The following is a 26,093-nucleotide window of genomic DNA, read 5'->3' as shown; positions in this document are numbered from 1 at the left end:
AGGCATCTAACCATAAGAACAGCAATTCTACAGAATGGGCTTGACAGCAACAGGCTCTGCTACCAGTCCTAATGGAGCTAAATGCTGGACCGTGGTTGTAGCAGGATTTAGACAGAAAAGATCTATGTGATGCTGTACAGTATTACAGGAGCAAAGTTTGAGTCTCCTTCTGCTGGATTGTTATGAGTTGCCTATGAACTATTTACTGTCCCTGAAGAAATTCCTTTCTATCCTAAACTAGTAGTCAGGGTGTGTTCTAATGAGACATAACTCTGAATACTATATCCTGATAGCATACTGAGACATCCATAGAAGCTATTTTGATGATCGAAATAGTTGTCAGGACTCTTCCAGTAATAAAACCAAATGACAAATTATGATTCACAATTATTGTCATATTGACTTTAATCAGAGAGTATATAAAGTTGACAATTTCATCAGTGTTCATTATTAATTTATTGAAAACTGATTTTTAGGTGCTCAACACTTTTCAGTAACTATTTTGAGTTAGATATATCTAAATTATGTCATAATTTTAGATCTTTTAAGCCTATAATTACACAGCATACAGGACATTGCTTATGAAGATAATCATTAACTTTGTTAAAACAAATTCTGTTTGGGAATAGGCAGAAACATTCTATAAACACATCACTAGCATAAAATCAAATACATATTTATTTCTGATTTAATAGTTATCAACAAGTATACAACTATTAGTTATTTTAACTGTCATGATGAATGTGTCCATAATCAAGAACACTAGGATTAAACTTGACAGCCTGCTGTATCTGCCATTTGGTCATGACTTCTCTGTTTCAGGATATTTGCTTTCTTATATGTATTATGGCAATTCTGCAGTAAAAGTCTTCACTTATTCCACACTAATAACCCCTGCTTTTTTTATTGTCCCCTGAGATGCTATTACTGAGTTACAGCCCTTTCAACACAGTATGGAAGGAATCAGGCAAATGCCTATGTGGTAGTTTGAATGATAAGTGTCTTCCCAAGGCTGCAGTACTTGACACTTAGTCACCAGTTGCTTTACTGTTTACAAAGGTTTGGATGGAGCAGTCTTGCTAGAGGAAGTGCTGCCCTCATGGCAGACGTTCAAAGTTTAAAGCCTCACACCAGGTCTAGCTCACTCTTTTTGCTTAGTGCTTGATGTTGGAGATGTGTTCTCTCAGCTTCCTGCTACATGTTCCCACCTCCGTTACCATTCCTCTTAGCCCTCTGCAACTGCCAGTCCAAATAAATTCTCCCTTCTGTGAGTTCCTTAGTTGTCCTACTTGATCACAATAGAAAGGCAACTAATGTAACCTAAAGTCTCCTAAGAACTAAGAAGGCAAAAGAGTTAGAATTAAACCCTACAAAACCTAGTATTCAAGAAACTAGTGGAAGAAAGTGACTCAGAAAGGCACCAAGGAAGAGCAAGGTGAAACCTGAGATTAAAGGATAGAAAGGGCAGTTATAAAAGCCAAGGAAAGATCTTTCAAGTTTGCCTTTAACAAAAAAAGATGTGGTCAAAATGCCTCCAGTTTCCACCTATGCCATGTCCCTCTGTTTCTAAAATGAGAACAGGTTTACTGATCACCTAACCTCAGAAAGGTGGAATGGTAGCTTTCTGTGTGAAAAAAAAAAAAAAAAAAAAAAAAAAAAAAAAAAAAGCCTCTCACGTCACATATCTATGCTAGAAATAAACTAGGGATTGTTTTCCCATCACTAGTACTGAACATCCAGTAATTCTGGAAACTACAAATGACTTCACTAAGTACCACTGTGCACATGGATTTCCTCATAAATTCCATCACATTTTAAAGGCATAAATTAGATGTAAGGCATTAAATATAGGCCCCAATAACATAAAATTAAGACTTGGAAAATCTTCAGTACCTTAGCAACAAATAATGAGGATTGACCAGAGGAACCATGGTGAGCAGGTTTCTCAGGAGTTGGCAGCTGTGCAGCCCAGGGTGCCATGCTTCATACATTTTATCTCATTTTCAGCTTTGCAGCAACCATTACAACAAAGATCATATTCACCTGCTGCTGAGCTCAGTCATTTAAATAAGAAAATACATGGTAAAGAGGAAATCCAAACTTCAGACTGTTAGACCATTGGAAGCAGTACCTCTTGAGTGAGTGTCAGTGTTGTGGGTCCCCAGCATCAGCAAAAGGTTAAAATAGTGCAGCTCTAAAACAGTAAACTGTTATTTAAGAGTCATCGCCTTACAATGCTCTAGTCATTTTTACTGACTGGTAGAAGATATATTTGAAAAGGTCCATAAGATAAACTCAGGACCTTAAATTTCAGTGGTACTGGCGCTAGCTTGATTTTACAGGCTCAACATTAGTTTTTTACTGACTGTTGGACTGAGTACCTTGATGATTTGGGCCACACTAAAACATCAACCATTCATCAAAAATCGCATAAATTTAAAAATTAACAGACTTCATAGGATAATCATTAGCTTTAAAGAAAAGCTGTTTAAATAAAATATTGTGTAAAGAACTCTGAAACAGCATAAGGTTTCAGATAATCTTGTACATATCTGACCACAGCACAGAGTTGCAATAGGATCAACAGAAAATTTTCTTTTATTTTTGACTTGAAAAGTGATGTTGGAATGATTCTGTCATAAGTTCGAAAGCTTGGAAGTTTTAATATTACAAAAAAATACTCAGATTTCATGGAACCTCTCATTGTGAAGGGCCATTCAGGAAACCTAGGTCAACCCAAACTCTATCCTATTCATGAGGGGAGCACATCAAGTTTACCTAACCTCTCTGAACTATTGCTCCCTAAGCAATAGAAAAATAAATAATATAAAGTTCTGAGGGAGTATACACAACGCTTAGCAGAGAACCTGATATGATAAATGACTATGAGAGATATTTGATTTATTTTCTGAAGAAGCAGGAGAACAGAGTAATAGTTTGTTCATAGTATATGAAAAAGCCTAAGACTATTTACAGATATTTATTATAATAACACCTATTGAACACATTATATGGCATCAATACCTATACCATAAATGGTTTTACTAGATTTTAAATCATTCAAACTGAGCCTAGGCAGTTTGGATGCTCAACTTACTAAACCTGGATGGAGGTGGGCGGTCCTTGGACTTCCCACAGGTCAGGGAACCCTGATTGCTCTTCAAGCTGATGAGGGAGAGAGACTTGATCGGGGGAGGGGGAGGGAAATGGGAGGCGGTGGCGGGGAGGAGGCAGAAATCCTTAATAAATAAATAAATTAAATCATTCAAACTATGTGAAGTAGCTCCATCCAGGATGGGAGAGATGGTCCAGTAGGGAAGAGCACTTACTGCTCTTCAAGAGGACCTGGATTCATTTTCCACGCATGTCAGCATGTGTGTCAGTTACAGGAACAACTTGTAACTCCAGATCCAGGGCTTCCAACACCTCTTGGCTCAGAGAGCACCTGCACCTGCACGGTGCACAAAAGCTCACGTAGGAACTAACACACAAATAATATATTTTTTAAAAAGCTACATTCTTTCTTCTCACATTTTAGAAATCATATATCTAATAATTTTTCGTATGTAATGCTCTTTCATTCAGATATCAAAGCAAGCAAGCACCTATGTGGCTGTGTGATAAATGCCTCCTGTTGGCTACAGTACATGATCACTGGCACACCAATTGGTAATGATGTTTACAGAGTTTTAGCAAGTGTAGCCTTGCCAGAGAAAGGATGACACTAAAGACTGGGGTCCTGGGTGTATGTATACTGGTGACTTTCCCTCTGAGCCTCACTGACTGATGCCTTTCTTGTAGAGCAGAGAAGAACAAAGGTTTTCTTGGATTCAGAAATAACCTACCTTGGTGGCTGTGGCAGCTCCACCAGCATGGACTCTGGATGGCTGACTGCTCCCCAAACTGGATGCTTTTTTCTTGGAAACAGAAAATACTAATTTCAGTTCGAGAGAACACCTGAACAGTGTGCAAATGATCATACCATTAAAACACTTTATTAAACAGCTGTCAGATTAATATGCTAACCACATACAATAAATGAAAGTTTGTAATTTTCACAGTGTTGCCTGAAGAATATATAAATAATACAGAGATAAGCAAGTTTCACAAAAGTCCTCACCCGAGCAGTCACCACATTGAACCATGAAGTTCTTCCAAAAATGTCATTTCCCGTATAGTGGCTACCCCCTTTTTTATGGTTTGACAGAGCATGTATAATGAGTCACACAACATCTATGGAGGGTGATTTAGTAATAGATCTTAAGGACATAATTATACTTAGAAAATGTTGTCTTAGAGAAATAAAAGCAAGAACTTTTCTATAAAAAGGTAAACTACTATAACATCAAGAAACTGAAAACAGTATACATAGTACTTAGGTATATTGAGAACATATGATATGTCAAACACATGCTGACTGCCATCAACAAACAGAAGAAAATTCTGAGATCAATATGCTAGGAACAAAGATATATGAACAAGATATTATTTATATATATCTAGAATAACCAAAAGTTACAAGTCAAGACATACACAGACAAAATAAAATACAGAGTTATTTCCCACACTGTGTTTCCAGCGTGTCTTGTGTCACGAGTATCTTCATTGCAGTGCTGCTGACACAGATCTACACAAATAGTAACAGGGCCATAACGATGTATACATGATGCATAAACATCAATACCCTAATTTTGATATTGTGCTATAAATATATCATCAATATCAACATATAATCAATATGGATATAGTAATCAATATCTATGTAAAGAAAGTACAATTAGGAACTGATTACAAATTGCAGAAGAAAACACTGGAGGCATGGTAACAGAAAATGTCCCAAAAGACCACAAAGAGCAAAAGAGTCAGAGGGAAGTACAAAGAGCATGTGGACATTAGTAGGGTGAAGTCAAGCTGCTAGTTCACAGGTAACTGTAAATTTCCAAGGAAAGATGTGAAGGTATAAAAATAAAGTACTTTAAAATGGCCAAAATGTTTTCAAATTTTATGAGAAATATAAGCCTAACAATCTAAGAATTTTAATAAATCCCAAAGAAGGGTTGGATATTATGATAATGCATTATTATGAAAATACTTCTTCCATTCTGAAAATGGAACTTTTGCTGGATCACACAACCACATCCTACTGTGTACTTTGCCTTTAAGAGGACAATGTAACAACTACCTTTACTTACTGTGGATTTCCAGATAATCAACTTTTACAACCCAACTTAAGGCATAGCTGTAATCTTGAATTATTTACTCTTCCACGCCCTGACCCAGAGTAATACATATGGTTCAGTTGTTGAAAGCAGTAAATATAAAGGTTGAAACCAACCACGTAAAATTCACAATAAAGTTTGAACACAAAATTATAGACATATGGACATTGGCTGATGAACCATGATGACTCTAGTACTGTTTGCTGTCTGGGTCAGTTGGGGTCAGTCAGATCCAGTGGCTTAGCCCCTTAGGAAACTTTGTTAAGATTTCTGAGAAGTATCCTCTTCCTTCCCCCATGGGATACTGTCTGAGCTGTTCAATAAAAACAGAGCAAAGTCCTGTGCCAAGGATAAAGACACACAGATATACACAGGGAAAGATACACAGACAGAACACAGACACAGATTCACAAGACACCCTTTAGGCAGGCACAGATTCAGACTCGCACAACAGAGAGAAGATGTTAGTCATAGAGATCATGGAGAAGAAAATTCAAATCTGGACCACTCTTGGTTAAATGACTCCAGGAATCTCTATTTTATTTTTTTTAATGAGACACTGATTCATTCTTGGTGACTTTGACTTAATCACTATTGGAGTTGATTCATGCACAGTATAAAATAAAGGAACAAGCAGGTTTTCAAGTTTATATTCCCCAGATACCGAGTGATGATGATGCCATCTGCGTCACAAGGAAGCTTGGTGAGATTGCAGCTTACCCCCAACCCAACAATTCTCGTTTCTGTCTTCACATACAGTGAAGATGAGTGTATGAGGGCACTGGCCCACCTTTCTACTTAAGACATAAAAACGGATCCCAGAGTCCAGGGGCCAGGGTTCTGACTCTAGTTTGCAATGATCTACAAGTGATCTACAATGCTATGAACGACAGTTTTGACTACACAAACTTTTGTGTCTGAATGACTGCTGAAGCTTTCAAAGGCTTAACTTGGAAGCTAGCATGCTCAAATAACTGCTAAAAATAGGTTTGGGACTGTTTGTTGAACTACTTAAGAAACTGTAGCGCACTATCTGAATATCCTCAAAGGTAAACAAATGCTATCTTCCTAACGTACAAATAGTAACTGAAACTTACAAAGTTGCTCAGATTCATATCCAGGTAAACAGAGGAGCAGATAATATCAATCTTAGTGAAAACCATTGAGGGAGGAGATAGAAGTATTTTCTGGTATTAAGGCAGTAGGAAATGGCTTTGAAATTATGTCAACAATGGAAATTATCAGATTATTGTTGAATTTTATTGTTCTGAAGTCACCCATTTTTTGTTTTATACCTCTAAGTATGATGATCATTCTAAAATCAATATGAAACAATATTGGTGAGATTTTCACATTTTATTTTCATATTTGCTTTTAATCCATGCATTTTAATTAACATTTAATAACTTGATGGAACATGATTTGTAAGCTCTAACTAAAATGTGTAGGTTTTGGTATGTTTGTTAAAACAGTTCCATACACAATAGTCAGTCCATTAAATGGCAACATTATATGACAGCATGAAAACATAATATTTGAAAACATTATCCATGAAAAAGATGTCTTTTTAAAGGACAGGCAGATTCTTCAGCACCAGCAATTATAGTGTTTTAATTATTGTTCGCAAAAATTCTTGTACAGCATGATGTTGTTTCACAGGTAAGTACAAATGGCTTTATTATGTAAGAGTATGAATATGTGCTATTACAAATGCAAAATAGTATATGGGATATTCTGGTTGGTGAAAATATTGATAAATGTTGTAAGGAGCAGGCCTAATGAGTAACTCCTACCGCTCTATAGAAATTTTAAATGAAAAATAAAATGTGCCCTGTTTCATATTTCATTGACATCCACTCTGGCAAGCACCTTCTGGCAGAATTTTGTTTGGCTTGGTTTGGTTTGGTTTTCTTGTTTGTTTTGATAATTACTTAGTTCCCATTTAGCTCATCAAGCAGAAATCCACAAGGTGTTCCAGTCTCATCTTCTAGTTTAGGGCAGCTCAACTGCCAAGGACCCTGGAGAATATTATCCTCTCCAGGCTGTCCCTGTGAAATGGGAGGGCTCTGCCTGCACCACAGAGGTCCATTATGAGGAGGTACAGAAATAAACCACAAAAACATGGTAACAGTAATATGAAAGTCTATGGACGATGGTCTTTGTATTTTGAGTTAGAATTATTTTTTAATTTAATTAAAAATGTTTTGATAATTTCACTCATTAGTACTATATTTACATAATTTCCTCTTTCCTTCTCCTCTTGTGTCTCCCATCTCAAATTAATGAACTCTTTTTTAGATATATATACATACACAATACTGTGATGGCTATTCTTGGTTGTCAATTTGAACACATCTGGAATTAACTAAAATACAGAAATGGAGGGCACATCTCTGAGGGAATTTTACTTGATTTAAACTAGGGAGATCCACTTCTAACCCTGATATTTGAGGCAGGAAGACACATTCTATTAATCTGGATCTTGAGGCAGGCAGACATGCTTTGAATCTGGGCCACACCTTCTGCTGGAAGTCTATATAAGGACAGGGAAGAAGGAAGGTTTTGCTCTTTGCCTACTTGCCTTAGCACTGCTAGAAAGCCCATACTTTTACTAACATTAAGTCCTACTTCTTCAGAATGCCAGCATCTACCTAGACCAGCTGGAACTCTTGCCTCATGGACTAAGCAACTTAAGGATTCTGGGACTTTCTGTGCACAACCAGCCATTGTTGGATTAGATGGACTGCATCCTGTAAATCATTCTAATAAATCCCCTTTATATATATGTATTTACATATATAGATTCATTTTATAAATTGTGTTATGCTAGAGAACCCTAATTAATACATATACTTAAGTATATGCATGTACTTAAATACATTCATACATATACATATATACACACTAACATATAAACATATATTGTCACATACAATTATGCATACATACAAATATATAAGTGGCTGAATCCATTTAGTATGACTTGTATACCTGTGTAATACTGACCACTTAGTTCAGATAGTCTATCAAACAGCCCATCCCTAGCGAAGAGTGATTCTTTCTTTCTTTAGTAGGTACTAACTGTCCATAGTTCATCATCTGGAGTGGGACCTTGTTAGGTTTCCCCCACATAAAAGACAGTCTTAGCCAACTGTCTTTTGCTGTATTAAAACTCCAAACAACACCATGACGAGAAGCAATTTGGGAAGGAGGGGTGTATTTTAATTTATAACTCTCCACTCATATTCTGTCACTGAGAGCAATCAGGGAAGGAACTCAAGGTTGGAACTTGGAGATGGGAACTGAAAGAGAAACCCTGGAGGAACGCTGCATACCAGCTTGCTCCTCATATCTTGCTCAGCCTGCTTTCTTACACAGTCAAGACCCACCTTTCCAGGACTGGTTCCACTCATGGTAGCATGGGCCCTCCCACATCAATCACTAATCAAGAAATCAAACAGATTTGCCTTATTAAGGAATTTATAAAACTATCAATGGAGAGTCCCCCTTCTAAATGATTGTTGCTTCTGTCAAGTTGGCATAAAACCAACCATGACAGCATGAGAGTTGGTATTGTCATTGTGCATGTCTTGTTTAGGAGATCATATTTTTGAGATCTCATGGGTGCAATCTTTGCTGTCATATATAGAATATCTTGAAGCAGATGTCCTATCCTGGTCCTCTGGTCCTCATAGTCTTTTAAGACCCTCTTCTGTGATATTCCCTGACCTTAGGTGTAGAGGTTGTTTTGTAGATGTGTCAATGTGTTTGAGCTCCCTGCAGTCAGTGACGTGGGATTCCCCTCTGTATGCTGTGCATACCAATGGTGAATAAACAAACTAACTTGGCTTGTTGATAGGACAGAACTTAGGTAGGCAGGGAAAACTAAACTGATTGCTGGTAGAAAGGAGGCAGAGTCAGGAAAAGACATGGAACCATTGCCAGAAACAGACATGCTGAAAATTTGCTGGTAGGCCATGACCTCGTGGTGATACACAGTTAATGAAGATGTGTTAAATTCAAATGTAAGAGTTAGCAAATGGGCCAAGCAGTGTTTTAAATAATATAGTTTTCTATTCGATTCCATTGGTCGACTTCTCTGTTTTTATGCCATCTCACCAAGGCCACCTGGCCTGGGTCTGGAAAAGCCTGGGATAAAACTGGAGTCTCTGAACATAGCGGACAATGAGGACTACTGAGAACTCAAGAACAATGGCAATGGGTTTCTGATCCTACTGCACGCACTGGCTTTGTGGGAGCCTAGGCAGTTTGGATGCTCAACTTGCTAGACCTGGATGGAGGTGGGGGTTCCTTGGACTTCCCACAGGACAGGGAACGCTGATTGCTTTTAGGGCTGAGGAGGGGGGGGAACTTAATTGGGAGAGGGGGAGGGAAATGGGAGGCGGTGGCAGGGAAGAGACAGAAATCTTTAATAAATAAATAAATTAAAAAAATAAAAATAAATAAAAGCAAGCATTTGCAAGTTGAAAAAAATAATAATATAGTTTATGTGTGATTATTTCAGGTCTGAGCTGCCAAATGGCAGGAATGACCAAGTAGTCTCCACACAACAAATTGGTGCCCACATGGCCAATTAAAATCCATGTAAAACCTGAGAAAACTTAAAAAGGAATTCTAGGAACAAAAATGCAGAGTTTAACACAACTTCTTGCTGTTTGCTGGCGGCACACCACTGCTCCTTTAAGAGAGCTTTTCCTGATTCAGCAGTAGCAGAAAAAAAGCTGCACTTTTGAAATGCCGGCTTTCTGGGCTGTGCTGCCAGAGCAACCTCTGGCTGTTTCAGGAGACCAAGCATTTAAATGGGGTTAGTGAACAGAGTGCTGCAACTTGCTTAATGGAAACATACACTGCCTGTGTGCCTAAAAATGGAGCTGTGAGTATGGCTCTCAGAGGCAGCAAACAGGTTCGCTATGCTGAATTAGGTGGGGCAAGCAGGCAGTGCCATATTTCCCCCAGCAATGGCGTCACATAAGTTTATAAGAAGAGCTTAGCATTTAAGAAGCACTTCTCGTCAGAAAATAATTACAGATATGCAATGAAGACAAATCCAGATGAAAAACACCTCTCAACGGGACACAGTGTTGGCTAAATGTACATAAGTTTGGGAGAAAGAAGAAAAGGACTATAGAAAGTTGGAAAAGAAGCAAATTGTTTAAAAAAAATAAACAAAGTCTTTAAAGATACAGAATACAGACAGCAATAGATTGAAAGGAGTAAAGAAAAATAAGCCACGTAAAGATGGAAAATTCAGAGAGACTATATATATGTAATTGTGTTTTCTTCTTATTTTTTGACTATGAAGGAGCTAAGTACAGAGAGATGTTTCATTGTATGGGCTGTTAAGCTAAACCAGCATATATGTTTTAAAGGTATCTTGAATTCAAAATATGGGTATAAGGATATGTTGTTTGGAAAAGAGGTTCTTCTTTTGTTTCCACAGAGGATGAGAACCTGTGGAATTCTTCCAGACTAATGTGGTTTGATGGACCAAGACCCTCTAAAAGGCCACCTTGAACACCCCTCAAAAAAGTACTTTGCCCAATAAACACCAGTATGCATATTAAAGAAGACTATGCCCATATTTCCAAATATTGTTTGTAAATGTTTCTTTACATTTAAAGGGGGTATGCTATAGAGATGAATACTTTGCATTGATATGGATCTTGGTTTATTGATACAAATTTAAGATCAATTTTGTTATACATATATGTATTTCTGATCTTAATTAAGGCATTGTGTTTGTGCAGCTCATTTAAAAATGTAATGTATAATTAAGAAATATAGGTTAATAGATAGTTATACTAATCAAGCTTGTAGTCATGTTAGATAGGTTTTCTAGATATACAGAGATATATTTCAGTTAGGTATTCTTCAAATCTTTCAGAGACCTTCAGAATATGGCATTTAAAATGTTTTAAGAACTTAGGACTTTTCATGACAATGAGACACATCTGCTCCTGGCAGCACCAATTACTTCAAGAGGAAGATGGGCACCAAAGAGGTTCCTTATGGAATTGGTTAGACATCTGGGCAAGTAACTCCTCTATCCTAGACTGTTTGATGAGCTGTATATGCAAGACCTGCAGAGAAATGACTGTTGAACTTGCCTAAAAGTGAGACAATTGTTAAGAATTCTTGCTTCATGTTCTGGTTTGAAAATGGATTACAAAAACACAAACTTGTCTGTTTCTCATGTGTCTTTTTGCTTTGAAACAGGGCTTCACATTGTAAATCAGATTGACTTTGTGTAGGAAGAGGGCCTACTTGTTTGTCCTGGCTACCTGGCTAGCATAGCCCTGAAATAACCACACAGAAACTGTATTAATTAAATCACTGCTTGGCCCATTAGCTCTAACTTCCTATTGGCTAACTCTTACATCTTAATTTAACCCATTTCTTTTAATCTGTGTATCACCACAAGGTCGTGGCCTACCACCAAAGATTCTGCACATCTATCTCTGGCAGCAGATCCATGGTATCTTGCTGACTCTTCTTCCTGTCAGCATTTAGTTCTGTATTCCCTGCCTGCCTAAGTTCTGCCTTATCAACAGACCAAGACAGTTTCTTTATTCATTAATGGTAATTACAGCACACAGAGAGGACTCCCACACAAAATTTGAGTTTAGGCCCCCTTCTAAGTAGCAATGACAGCCCTGTAACAGAAAACCCATTCAAATGTTCTTAATTCTACCCATGTTTTTCAGAAGAGGGGTAGAGAAAAGAAATGATACATATTTGAAAAAAAGAAAGTTTCATGAGGCCCTTCAGCAATTTTGGAAAGAAAAGATACAGTAGCTTGCAGTGGCATTTCAATTGTATTTTAATAAATAAAGGCTGTCTGAAGACCTGAGACTAAAACAGTCCCATTGGTCAGCCTTACAGACCAGATTATGGTAACATGCACCTTTAATCTCAGTAGCCACACTAGTTGCCATAGAAACTGGGTATTGCATGCCTTTAATTCCAGCCCTATAGAGGATTATAAAATAGGAGGAAACAGCTTTCAGACAGTCTCATTCTGAGATTCCAGACACAGGATCACTATTTCAGACTGAGGTTGAGTTAAGAGCCAGTAGCTGGCTGTTTTGCTTTTCAGATCTTCAGGCTGAACCCCATTTTCTGACCCTGGTTTTACTAATCACACTTCAGTAACTGCAAAGCATTAGCCATAATACCATGAATACAAAGGTTAAAATAGTGCTTAATGTAAGACTGTTTCTTGAACTATCACCTGGGTCACAATACCTCATCTTTTGCCACATACAAATAAACCATTAGACATTTTTGAGAAGATAATTATTTTTGAAAACATCTTAGCTATTAAGTATCAATTTTCATGTTTATCTTCTCTAACCAAAAGAAGTAGTCAGAATTTGTCAAGATCCCAGAGCTCATAGAATTTTTAATATTGGAAGGTATTTGGTTCATGGATTATCCTTCACATGTTTACACTCTGCTGGATTTGTTTTGTCTAAAGCCATAATTTAAGCTATAGGGGAGAGGAAAGACATTATGTATTCCAGTTGGAACAGAGCCAAACAGCCTCTACTACAGGGTTAGGAGCTGTGAATTTTCAAGCAATGGTATTAAACAATGTCAGAACTGCTTCAAATGCTAACAGTCAGGAGAACAGTTTTTCTCCACTTTTGATCTATATAATGACTTTACAGTTAAAATTTGAAGTGAAGGATGCCTTGGCAGAATGAGATCTTTTTTTCTTTCCTAACAACATCACACACAGGCTTCTGAGTAGTCCTCCTAAGCCTCTGACAAGTAGGACCGGCTTTAATGATCCATATATCACAAACACTGTGGTAGCAACTAAGCCTACACCAATAATGCCTGTCTATTCAAGATACTATTTTAAAGCTTCCAAATTATAATACAATTGGTCAGAAAGACAGCATGGAAACTACTTTATCGTGCACTTTGCTGTACCAGAAAAGATTTCCCTTTGTGTGCATCTAGTTTAATCTCTACATCAATCGAGAACGACATCACAAAGTGTATGTCCCCTTTGAAGAGACATAAAGTTCCTGCAATTTGTCTAATTAAAATTAATTTAAAAGATAACTAATTTGGAAATATATTTAAAGGGCAGTGTTGGTAAAATGATTAAATAATGGCCAATACTGTCATGATATTAGAAATGAAAAATGTTAGTTTCCATATGGGAATTCATTATTTAGTGATTTTTAAAGGAAATGGAATGGAATCTTACATTTATTTTCATTGTAAAAAATTTGCACTTCATAGAAACAAAAATTTTCAATACAAATATCATTGGTAAGAAACATTGTAAATTAAGGTCAGTCGGGTGGTTCACTGGGTCAAAGCTCTTGCTGCAATCCATGGTGACCTGAGCTTGACCTCTGGGACCCACAGTGTGGAAGTAACTCCTCAAAGACTTTTCCTCTAGCCTCAATAAACACACTGTTAGATACATGACTTACACACACATATACACACATGCACACTTGCACACTAGCAACGCTGAAGGTTAGAATGTAATACAAAGAAACACTCTGAAGTACATTTTCATGGATATTGGTAGGTTGGAGAGAACACAGCACATGGCAGGTCCCAGTTCTCGACTCCTCCTTACATATAAATGCTCCAGAACAGAAAAGGAGAAGGAAGAGAGCCCGAACTTACAAAAGCACCTGCTTAATATTGATAATGAAAAGAAAAAATAAGACCACCACTGTATGTTTTTTATGTATTCAGTCTTTCAGGACCATATAGCTACTAACCGTTCAAAATGAGGCAACTTCTTCTGAGGAAAAGTGGTGAGATCTACTGAGAATATCTGCCACGAGAGCAGAGGGCAGGGTACAATTCTTCCCTAGCAGTTCTTTGAGTGAACAACTCACAATGAATGATCCCCTGACTGGGACTCTCTTCCCAGAAGAGTGCTTCTTGTGTGCCAGCAGATTAATCCTCTAAACATCAGCAACAAGACAGAGACGGAAACCCAGTGTCCTCTGGAGAACAAAACTATTCCAGGGCACTTCTGTAATGAAGTAGGTCAGCACTGGTAGTGCACAATGGGGTGCTATCAATCAAAGCAGATATTCATGAGCGCAAAAAAGACATACCTCAAAGCAAGGAGAATTGTTCTTTTTGTAACTTTTTATTATTGTTTTTATTGGGCTATATATTTTTCCCATTCCCCTTACTCCATTCTCCACTCCACCCTTCCTCCTCGCCCTATCCCCCATGCTCCCATTTCTTTATATCTTCTTTTTGTGTTTTTTTTTTTCGAGACAGGGTTTCTTTGTAGTTTTGGAGCCTGTCCTGGAACTAGCTCTTGTAGACCAGGCTGACTTTATATCTTCTATCCTTTTATGAGTGAGTACACACTGTGTTTGTATTTCTGAGTCTGGGTTATCTCACTGAGGATAGTTTTTTTTTTTTCTAGTTCCATCCATTTGCCTGCAAATTTCATGATGTCATTTTTTTTTAAAGATGAGTAGTACTCCATTGTGTAAATGAACCACATTTTTTGTATCCATTCTTTAGTTGAGGGTCGTCTAGGTTGTTACAGGTTCTGGCTATTGCAAATAATGCTGCTATAAACATAGTTGAAAAAATGTCCTTGTAGTATTATTGAGTATCCTTTGGGTATATGCCCAAGAGTTCTATATCTAGATCTTGAGGTAGATTGGTTCCTAACTTTCTGAGAAATCATCATACTGATTTCCAGAATGACTGTACAAGTTTGCACTTCCACCAGCAGTGGAGGAGTGTTCCTCTGACTCCACATCCTCTCTAGCATAAGCTTTCCTTAGTATTTTTGATCTTAGCCATTCTGACAGAGAATTGTTCTTACAGTGTCTCTACTGAACTAATGTAGATAAAAACAGTTCTCTTCCCTTTGTCTCCAATTCTGAATGATCTGTTATTCTAGGCCATCACTGCTCTCCTTCCATGGTGCATTCTCCTGAAAATATCTATCCCTTCCTACCATTGCATTTGGGTTCTTTTTATATTTGCCATGCTCACAACAAAACAACTCTCGATTCTAATCAGAAGACATTCAAAACTGAGCTCTGTTTTAAAATTGAAACTACCTAAAAGGTTCCTCTCCGAGGGTTACTATGGAGATTTTAGTTTCAAGATTTCTGACTAATATTCTTCAATCACATCTTAGTTCAAGATAAATTTTTTAAGACTGGGTAGGTGATTCAGTGGTCAAAATCATTTGCTGTGTAAACATGAGGATCCAAGTTCAGATTTCTAGATTCATAGGGTGAAAGTCTGTAACCCCAGGGCTCCTCCAGGGACATGGAAGTCAGATCAGGAGAATTCCTGGAAATGGCTAGGTCAACTAACCTTGTGTACAGAGCAGAGAAATAACAGAGACTCTGAAAGTTGAAGGCAACTGACCTCTGACCTCTAAACCCATGCACATGGGTACATGTGCACCTACAGAATCCACATTTACAAACATCATTGCATAGATGCACACAGACATAGCATAGTTCAAATACATATAAAAAATCCCTAAATTTGTCAACTGTTCAATAAGTACACCTTACTTGCTATATCATTATTTAATATTGCAAAACAGGAGTCACAATTTTAAAAGCAAAACAAAGAAAATGATAATAACTATTACAGAAATTACCTCATCTGATCCTTTATTTTCTCCTGATTTAGAGGATGATCCAGAATTCTTTTTGTTAACATGCTAAAAATATAAAAGCAGAAAAGCAGGTAATAATTAATAAAGGAAGGTGATATAAGACAATTGCATCTTTAATTCAGAAAGATTAAATGTATAAACAACAACAAAACTACCAAGAAAACAAGCACCCCTTTTATGTTACATAGAGAATATTGGAATTCTCCATTATTCAGAGGCTCTAAAAACCAAAGGATTATACAGATATTGATTTAGGAGTCAGGAAATCAGTTTATAACTAACCATGTGCAAAACTGATGGTAATGCCTCTTTGGCATCTAATCCCCTGCAAGTATACTTCTCATGGATTTCTGAAGCACAAACTGCTAGTAGGGGAAACATCTGGCTCATTATTGAGATGAGATCTTTAAAAGACCATATTGTATGTGAAGCCATGGTTCAGCATGGGCACAAGCAGATAGTAGTGAAAGAACAAAGGTCTACAACCTTACAGGTCACCCATCAGTTCCAACAGTTCTAAATTTTCTTAGAGTTCTTCCATCAAATATTCACCAATATGAAATTATAACTATGAAGAGAAAGACCATGCATGTAACTGCTCCTATTTGTAATTTTAAAATTTAATTATGTCCATGAATAGAATCATCATTATTTTCCTACACAATAAAGAAAGATGTAAGTATTTTATATCAAATCAGTTAAATGTTTTCACTGAAATTCAAGTACAGCAAATTCAATGATGAAAATAACTGACCATAATTCATTTATTTATATTGGTGAATAAAATATGTGGGGATGATACACATCATATTTGACCCAGATCAGAAACCTACAGAACTCTTTCTAAAAGATAACAAGGAGGACTTAGTTTATTGCTACCACATGTGGCTGGTAGGATGGTCACAGAGGAGAGAAGCATGGGGCAGGGAAGGAGTAACAGATTCCAAAATAGAATAGACTATATTATTAAAGGACCACATATGAGGGGAAAGAAACTAGTGACAATATTAGGTACTAGGTATGTGCTCCCCTTTGTTCTCCATAATGACTCTAGGGACCACACACTGTCGCCTCATCTATGGATAAAGAGAGCTGATGCTCTACTCTGCCAAGATACTTAAAGATTACAGTCTAGTCGAAGATTGTGCCATATAGAACCAAGTATAATCTATATAGGATTTTGTGATTTGCATTTATTCTTTAGGGTAATATAGCTGTCTAACATGAAAGCAAAACACAGAGCAAAACATCTTCCGATTCTAAAACCAATATGTGTGAATTAGAGGAAAAGTCAAAGTCAGAAAAGAGCAAGAGGGGAAACTACACAGGGCTAAGACAGAGAGAGGTGGCCAACGCTGCAGGAGTTTAGTGGCAGATGTGTGTTTGGGACGGGTAATAGTTAAAAACTTTTTCTATCTTACATCAAGGAGGAATAATCCTCCAAATCCATTCTATCCCATACACTGGCAGAAATTTGGCAAGGACAGCTGTCCAGAGTCCTCATTCTAAGACATAGTATTATATGCTTGAAATAGTTCCCCATAGCAAAGACACAAACCTATGAGGAAGTTAGGAGTCTACAGGGTTGGAGCAGGAGCTCTTATCCTGCTACGAAATTCCACTGGGCTTCAGCTTTGCAGAAACTGGAGACCTCTCTTAGTGTTATCTAGACCACACAGGTCCACGCACAGACAAGTGGGATATAAACAAACGTCTGCCTACAAAGAAAGGCAGAGAACCAGGAATTGCAGTAGTATAAGAAGTGCCTAAGACTAGTCAGACTAATGTCCTTCTGAAACCAAGGATTAAAAAGAAAAAGATGTAAAGTTTCTTTCAGGAGGAAACAGATGCAATCTGTAAGAATGGTTGCATCAATCTAGAAATAAACTTTAAAATACTGATCATGCACTTTAATTAGTAAATTACATGGTTAATGAGTGTGATGTCTAAAAAAAGTTGCTTGAAAAACTGAAAATGTTACTTGAAAACTGTCCTTCAACTTGGAGATAGGTCACTCAGATGTACACAGTCATGCCCAGAGACTTAATGGCAAAACTGTGAAGCAAGAACAAGGTATTCTTCAGAGCCCTAGATCTCCCCAGCACAAGAAACTCAGCTGTCAGTGCTGTCACAAACTTGGGCAAGATTTGTTCCAGTGCCCTCCTGAGGACAGAAACCACCCAGTTAGCTTAGCAAGGCTTCCCTCCCGCCCAGCATGCTGCAAGCACTGAAGGAGTTTTGGAAAACACTTGAGCCAGTGTGTAGGATATTAGATTGTGCCTGTGTAGGTCAGGAAGTAGACCTATTTTTCTAAAATTCCTCTGCTATTTCTATTATGCATCCAGAACCAGGAACAACTGGTTTTGAAGGGAATCTTATAGACACCATAACAGAACTCTTTGCTTCTTAGAACAACAACTGAGCTGGTATTATGGGGAGTTTCCCAGGGTCAGGCAGGCTACATAGTTCTATACAGTCTGGGGAAACAGACTGCTCAACCATGGAGCTCAGTGCTCTATTTTCACACCTGCATCTCTGGTCCAATTCCAAGCCTTGTAGGAAAGGACCTTCCTATGTGTACTACTGTCTGTCTCTCAGTAAAGCAAACAAACAGCTACTTGATTGGCACTTGCTTACTGATGACTATCTGAATGCACACATTGCCTTTCTAACCAGATGGAAATTATATCCTCTCTTTTTATGGTCATGGCAGGTGAGACTATGAATTACAAAGCTTGTTTAAATGCTTTTATTTCCATAAACCTTTAAAAATCCCATAAGAAGTATGTCTGGTCTTTTTAGGTCACTAAACTAGATAAAGAAGGAAGGTTGAGAAATAGGTTTAAAATTTAAGAGTCCATGTGCAAATTGAAGCTTTCCAAAAGAAAACAACAACAACAAAACCTTATATGTTTGTATGTGCTTTGCTAGTTGAAGCCAAAGGGCCGAGATGTAAAGCTGCTTTTGCTTCAAAACGGTAGTCCTGGCTGTACACCTAGAGGTGGCTCCCTTCTGCCCCATCTCTGTTGGTATCAGAAATCTTGGCTGGCCAGTTCACAGAATGGATAATCTCACACTGGGTTTGGCCAGTAGTGTCTGTGAGAATCTAGAGCAGTAATTCCCAACTTGGGGGTTGTGACCCCTCTGGTAGTCAAATGACCCTTTCACAGGGATCACCTAAGACCATCAGAAAACACAGGTATTTACACCATGACTCATAGCATTAGTAAAATTACATTAATGAAGTAGTAATGAAAATAATTTCATGGTTGGAGGTCACAACATGAGGAAACATTAGGAAGGTTGAGAACCACTGACCTAGAGTGATATGAATGTATGGGCCTTCCCCCCCACCCAACCTTCTCTGTGATCTCAGAGCCTCTCAAGTATATACTGTCTGCAGGCCAAAAGAATTATCATTTTGGCTTCCACACGACTTAGTTCCTCCTGCCTATGGCTATTGTAGCTTCTCCAGCTTCTAAAGTCTGATTACCTCACCTTTCTCTGTTGGTTTTCCAGTCTTTGTTTTCTAGGTAGCCTATTTTTGTCTCACATTCCCCTAGACTTAAATGCTCAGAATCACATCTGTCTCTTAGGTGATGCAATAAACTGACAGACTAAAGAACCCTGAAGGTTACGTAGTCTTAGGTAAATAATTCAACCTTTTAATTTCTCCTAATTTAATAGAGAAAAGTAACTATCCCAGTATATTTTCAATTTTAAGGCGGAACCTGGCCCAATGTTCGGTTCTTTTTTTCTTTTCTGGCTAATAATAGTTTTTATTAAGAATAATTGAAAAATATGTTATTGCAGAAAGAATAAGATTTTAGAATTTTCTATGCCCACGTTTTTTGCTGCACTGGCAGAGGGAATAAAGTTAACAACTATAAAGAATAGAAGTAGGCCTCAAAGACAAAGCTGTTCATAAAAGTACAATCAAGTGATGCCATAGCTCTTTTCCTCTTGATATCAGTCTGATTGTGTGAAATGTATATGAGAACTAAGCATAGATATGAAAGTTTCACTTTCTAAGTCAGGAAAGAGCTGGGAAAGGAATTTCATGTTTTCCTACCTCCAGTTGCCATGGTGAACGTTTGTTTGGTGCTCTAGCACATCACTGTGGATGAGACTGTCTCCTACCAGATCATACCAGAGCACATTAACTGCATGTAGAATGAAAAGTCCATTCTTCTCAACGGCCTACAACTTGGCTGTGCACGAAACACTTAAAGTGGTAATTCACACGCATTAAAATACTTCATGTAGGAGCAGATCTGATGATAAAGCAAGTCTGGCACAATCTTCGTCATTAATGATGCAACTTGATTTGTGACAGACAGTTCATTATATCCTTTTTCTTCTGCTTCTGTGTAAAGTTTTACTAAGAAAACGTTTAGAAAACTTTAGGTGACTCTTATCTCAGGAATATTTGCCGCATTGAGTTATCCAAGCGCAAAATCCTAGCTATTCTAGTTAAAACTGAAAAATGTCAAAACTCCCAGAAAAAATAACTATAAAAAAAGAAAAATCAGTGAGTGTTCATTAGAAGCTAAATGTTGTGGGAACAAAATTGAAAATATCAGAGAATATGGACCAGTAACATGGTTGAGTGGGTAATGACACTTACCAGCAAGCCTGGTAACTGCGTTTGATTCCTAGCAGCCACACTGCAGGTAAGAGAGACCTGGTTCCCCCAACTGTCCTATGACCTCCACATGAACACAATGACATACAGATACCACCCCTGCCCCACCACACACTCCCCCTGAATGAACTAGAGCTCCTTCTAAAGTGATAATTTATCCAACCAAGTTTCTTTACATGGAACAGTTTTTGAAATTTTTTTAAAGTGGTAAAATCTGATAGACATTTTTTCAAAATTATGATAGTCATAAAACTTTCTTAATAAGTTTTCTTTTTATTATTTTATAAATAATATCAATCAAAATTTCCACTTTTTCCCCTCCTCCCAGTCTGTCTCCCACTCCCCCACGTATCCTCCCCCTCTCCCCTTTCAGTCCTAAGAGAGGGCAGGGAATTCTGTTCTGTGGGAAGTCCAAGGCCCTCCCACCTCCATCCAGGCTTAGGAGGGTGTGCATCCAAATAGAATAGGATCCCAAAAAGCCAGTATATGCAGTAGAGACAAATCCCAGTGCCATTATCGTTGGCTTTTCAGTCAGCCTCAATTGTCAGCCACATTCAGAGGGTTCAGTTTGATCCCATGCTCGTTCAGTCCCAGTCGAGCTGGATTTGGTGAGCTCCCATTAGAACAGGCACACTGTCTCAGTGGGTGGAAAAACCCCTCTTGGTCCTGACTTGCTCATCTTCTCCCTCCTGCTCTTCACTGGATCTTGGGAGCTCAGACCAGTGCTCCAATGTGGGTCTCTGTCTCTATCTCCATCCGTCACCGGACGAAGGTTCTGTGGTTATTTTCAAGATATTCAGTCTGACCACAGGACAAAGCAAGTTCAGGCATCCTCTCCTCCACTGCCCAGGGTCCTAGCTGGGGACATCCCCATTGACTCCTGGGAATCCCTCTAGAGCCAAGCCTCTTGCCAACCCCAAAATTACTCCCTTAATTAAGATATCTCCTTCCCTGCTCCCATATCCATCCTTCCTCCATCTCAACCATTCCACTCCCCAAGCTCTCCCCAACCCTCCCCTTCTCCCTTCTCTCTTTCCCTCTCCTCTTTCCCCCACCCCACGCCCACCCCCATGCTCCCATCTTCTGCCTGGAGATTTTGTCTGCTTCCGGTTTCCAAGAGGATCTATATATGTTTTTCTTTGAGTTACTTAGCTTCTCTAGGATCACGAACTATAGACCCAATATTTTTTGTTTATGGCTAGAAATTCTCATAAAAAGAAAATAAAAAAACATGAGGAACAGAACTTTACTCTCATGCTAAAAAGATTTCCATCTTAAAACTATTCCAAAGTGGGAAAAATGAAGGTCTGACTGACCCACCCCGCAAGTCCTGAAATAGCCTTCTTGGAACTAATTACCCCCTTGTTCACCTGGGACTCTCAAATGGACACCCTGAGTTTCCACCCCAGAGAGCCACACCACTTTTTTAAAAGCACTTGCATAATATAATTAACTTTCTGAGAAGTTTGAAAACTGATTAAATAACAATACCATATGTTACTTTAAAAGGCTTTAATGCAATGGAAAATGATCCATTCAGGGATGGCCAGACAAAAATAGTGACATTTAACCTCTTAATTATTGCTACCCTGAATACTACACCCTTTGTGCAGACCTTATAATTTTGTCCCCACTCCCAAATTCGCTGTAGCAACGTTGTCTGTTTTACCATGGGAGTTTGCAACACTTTGCCCAGCCTGGCTGAAAAGATGGAGTCTTCCAGATGACTGGGCTTCTTGTCTGTGCTCTCGCTATGGCTATGAATCTAATTAAACTAAGAAACACCTTTAATTATCACAAGATAATAGAATCAACTTATGAGTCAGGGATCTGATTAGTAATGTGATCCAAATTTACTAGTAAGTCTGATAATTATAATGCTGATAAGATATTCTTTAAATGTAGCTTTTTAATATTTTATGAAGTGACTTTTTTACCATAATCAGAATTTTTTTCAGACAGCGATGGTATTCAGTGTGACAATATACAACACTACATTTCTTTGGCTGGTTTTACAGATAGCATGCTCTTAAATGAAGACAACTCTACATTATTGAAATTTTATTTTGCCTAAATTCACATTATTTTTAGCATTTAAAGAACCCCTCTAAAGGTACTCTAATTACAGGATTTACTAGAAGTACTCTGAGATAGAAGTGTGTGTAGCCATCCTTTGGTATCTTTTGGAAACTGACTTCAGGAACCAAATCCTGCAGACACTCAAATAGCTTATCTAAAATGACATGTTACATCTAACCTATGCACAGTCTCCCATGTGTGCTTTATAATACCCAATATTAAGACATTTCAACAGTTTTATCCTATTTTGTTTGAAGAAAACAAAACAAACAGTTTTATCCTATTTGTTTGTTATTACAAAAAAATGGTGCCTGTTCAGTAAAGACACATTTTTGTAAATTATTTTTGATTGTGACTGAATACATGGACAAAAGGGTCCAACTGCATATCTTTATTCCTTGGTACATAAACAAATAAACGATATATATATATATATATATGGAAAATATATGCATATTTTGTATATACATAGAACATATACAACATATGCTTGTATATGTATTTATATGTTAAAAACTAATTCTGTAAACAACTGGAAAGAGATTTATGAACAAACTCTGCATGCCCCAAAGCTGCATTTTATATATGTATATTGTTGAGAGGAAGTACTACATGACTTCTATTTAATTCTTACAGTGATCTGTGATCACTTATAAATGACTTTTTTTTAAGTTTAGGAACTGTGTCTCTAGAGCTCTCCTGTCTGATGCTATGCCACTAGCCCCGTGGAAAGTGAATGCTCTTGTGGGAACTGAAAATTGGGAGGTAGAATACACAGCACATCCAGATTTTAAATAATTAACACAAAAAAGAGGTGAGTTACATAATTGTTAGAACATAATTACATGCTCAAGTGTTACCTGGGATGGGGGATGTTAACAAAAATGTTACTAGCATTAATCTGACCTCTTAAAACATTTGTGTTAATGTGGCTGTTAAATTTTTTAAAACCATTTGTCACTCACCGTATGTTTCTGTTAAAGTCAAAGCTTGATCACAGGCATGCTGAAGATTCTACAAGTTACAATCAAGCAGAAGTCTTTAAGCAATAGTTCCCAAAGTGGATTCTAGTGGATATTTTAGCAGAAAAAGCAAAGTGGCTAGCACATTACAGTAGGTAATAAAAGAAAAGATTTAGACCATCTTCATCGAAGGAATCTGGCACAATTTCTTTTAGGCAATGCTGAGTTTGGGTGGAGAAGTCTGTTAGTTGAACACCTGTCATAAATATTTGCAGATAATTTAATTGTTGGACAGTTACCACTCAAAGCAAACTTTTGCTCTTAGAACACATCAATAAAACTACATGCTTAAATAGCAAAGAAAAGAATAATAGGGAATACTCGTGAAGAAGCATCATTGAAATTATGAATGTGGCATGTCCAGAGAATCTACTCCTTATGTTTATCTTGGCTATTTTACAGATAAAGAAACATATTTTAAAAGACCGACTTATTGAAAGCTTTGCCGACTGAGTTAAGAGCACGCTAGAAGCTAGCACACCTGGGTGACCAATTTCTAATTCGAACACACATTTGCTAAATGCAACGACTGCCTACTTAGTAATTAATTTTACCATAGCACATGCTGAAAGGAGGTAAACCTAAATTTTTGAAATTCCAGCCATAAATCAATTTATGTCACTCTGTCACCAAAGTGTTTGTGAAGACTTTTTTGTTTGTTTGTTCGATTGTTTTTAATTTAATGTTAAAACCTCCTCGCTCCCTGGTTTCAAAACATTACAAAGGCCAGCTTGACAGGGTATCGCACCTAACTGGTAGGACAGACATTCAGTGAACTAACCAAATAGAACACATTTATCCTCTTGCAAAGTAAAATAGAGTAGTGAGATATTCTTATTCTCTCCCATCCCAGCCCTTTCTTCACCTCTCTTCATTGCTTTCGTTTCATTTCAGTTGCTCTCTGATGTTTTCTTCTTTTCCATTCCCCCCCCTCCTCTTTCGAGTTTGAAAGTGCACGTCCAGCATTCTTTTTAAGTTTTTAGCTTTATTTAGCAGCTGAAAAACTAGATCTGGGCTCCAGTGGCTCTTGAATCCAGGCATGCGTTCCAAAGGACAGAATTAAGGATTACTTTCCGTTCAACTTGGTGCACCTAGCTCCTAGACTCTACAGCCCAGAGCGCATCCGCATACCACAGAAGGGTGAGCCTCTGCCTTTTGCCCCAGCCTAACCAGGTTTGCAAGGAGGTCGCACCCATCCGTCTCCACTCCTGCCCTTACAAACTTCTGACAGTATTTCCTCTACCACCCACATGGGTGAAGTAAAAACACTCCCTTCCCCAGCCCAGCCCAGGCTCCTTCTATTTACCGTCTTGTACCACCAACTTGCGAATGCCATGGCGCCAACCCAGACTTGCTCTAGCCGTGCAGCTGGGGATCAGTCGACGACGCAGAGTGAAGTGGTGGCCCCAGGCTGACTCTCCCAGGCTAGGACCTTGCTGGCACCCCGCTGGGCGCCTCGCAGCTGCTCGGTGGGAGGGCGCTAAGGGGAGGGACGCTAGAATCCGCCCACAGCAACCGCGGCCCCGCCCCATCCGACTTGGCCCGAGGCTGGTTAGGGAAGAGGTGTCGGTTCCAGGGTGCCACTCCCTACAGGTTTGGGGGCGACTTCACACAGAGGACAGGCCCCCTTATCCAGTGACGCGAGTCCACTTACTCTAAAGATCCCGAGTGAACTTTACCCCCCTTCCACGCCCATGCGCACGCCTGTTTCACTAGCCCACTTTTCTCCAAGAGCCCCCGTACCCCACTAACGTAACTACCCAGTACGAAGAGCCTCGGGCCACCTGCTTTCCCGCAGGCACTGAGCCCTGATCCCTTCCCGGACCCTGGAAGGTGCCAAGCCCGGACAGGTTAGACAACGCCCCAGGACTGAGGCGGGCCACTCCTGGAGCAGGATCCCTCTGCCGCTAGCCCCGGGGCAGCTCAGACTGGAGAGCTACTCACCTCCTGGGTGTGGCGGTCTGCAGCGGCGCGCCGGGGCCTGGGGGAGGCGGCGGGCTTCCTACCCGGCTGGGACATTCTGGGGAAGGCGCTGCGGGCTCAGCCTCGGGGTAGGCGCAGAAGCTACCAGACGCCCCGGCCCTAGCTCGGGGCGGGAGTGGCAGGACAGCGCAGTGAAGTAGCTTTCCGACCCAGCCCTGAGCCCGCGCCCCGCTCCCCTTTGCCCCGCTAGGCCCTCCCCTTCCTGCCCGCAGCTCACAGCGGCCGGCCTAACTTGTCAGTGGCCCAGAACTGCAAGTTAACACCCTCCACTCCGGGTTTGTACCCTCCTCGGGAGAGCCCCAGAAATGTCTCGGTGGGACACAAACTGGGGGAGCCGGAGGTTGCCGTTCCCGGGGCGACTTTAGGCCGAACTAGCGATTGTGCAACCAGAGAGTTAGACTGGGGCGTGGCCTAGACCCTCTTTACTAAGAATTTGGAGAATTGGATACCTTTCCTTCAATCTGTCATTAACTCAA

General features: G+C 39.0%; 1 protein-coding gene across 1 annotated transcript in view; it reads right to left on the bottom strand.

Annotated features, from left to right (window-relative positions):
* Cast (calpastatin) overlaps window positions 1-25,798 on the bottom strand; it is a 101,146-nt gene extending 75,348 nt beyond the window's left edge. Inside the window, exons 1-4 of the mRNA XM_026783683.1 lie at window positions 25,579-25,798; window positions 15,871-15,933; window positions 14,917-14,919; window positions 3,846-3,917 (exon numbers count right to left, since the gene is read on the bottom strand). Coding sequence (XP_026639484.1) covers window positions 3,846-3,917; window positions 14,917-14,919; window positions 15,871-15,933; window positions 25,579-25,653 — 213 coding nt within the window. The 5' untranslated portion in view covers window positions 25,654-25,798. The remainder of the gene's footprint in view (window positions 1-3,845; window positions 3,918-14,916; window positions 14,920-15,870; window positions 15,934-25,578) is intronic.
* Window positions 25,799-26,093: the final 295 nt, after the last annotated feature.

Source organism: Microtus ochrogaster, chromosome 19, assembly GCF_000317375.1.
Source record: "Microtus ochrogaster isolate Prairie Vole_2 chromosome 19, MicOch1.0, whole genome shotgun sequence".
In the NCBI taxonomy this organism is placed as follows: Eukaryota; Metazoa; Chordata; class Mammalia; order Rodentia; family Cricetidae; genus Microtus; species Microtus ochrogaster.
This window is presented reverse-complemented; position numbering and strand designations above follow the sequence as displayed.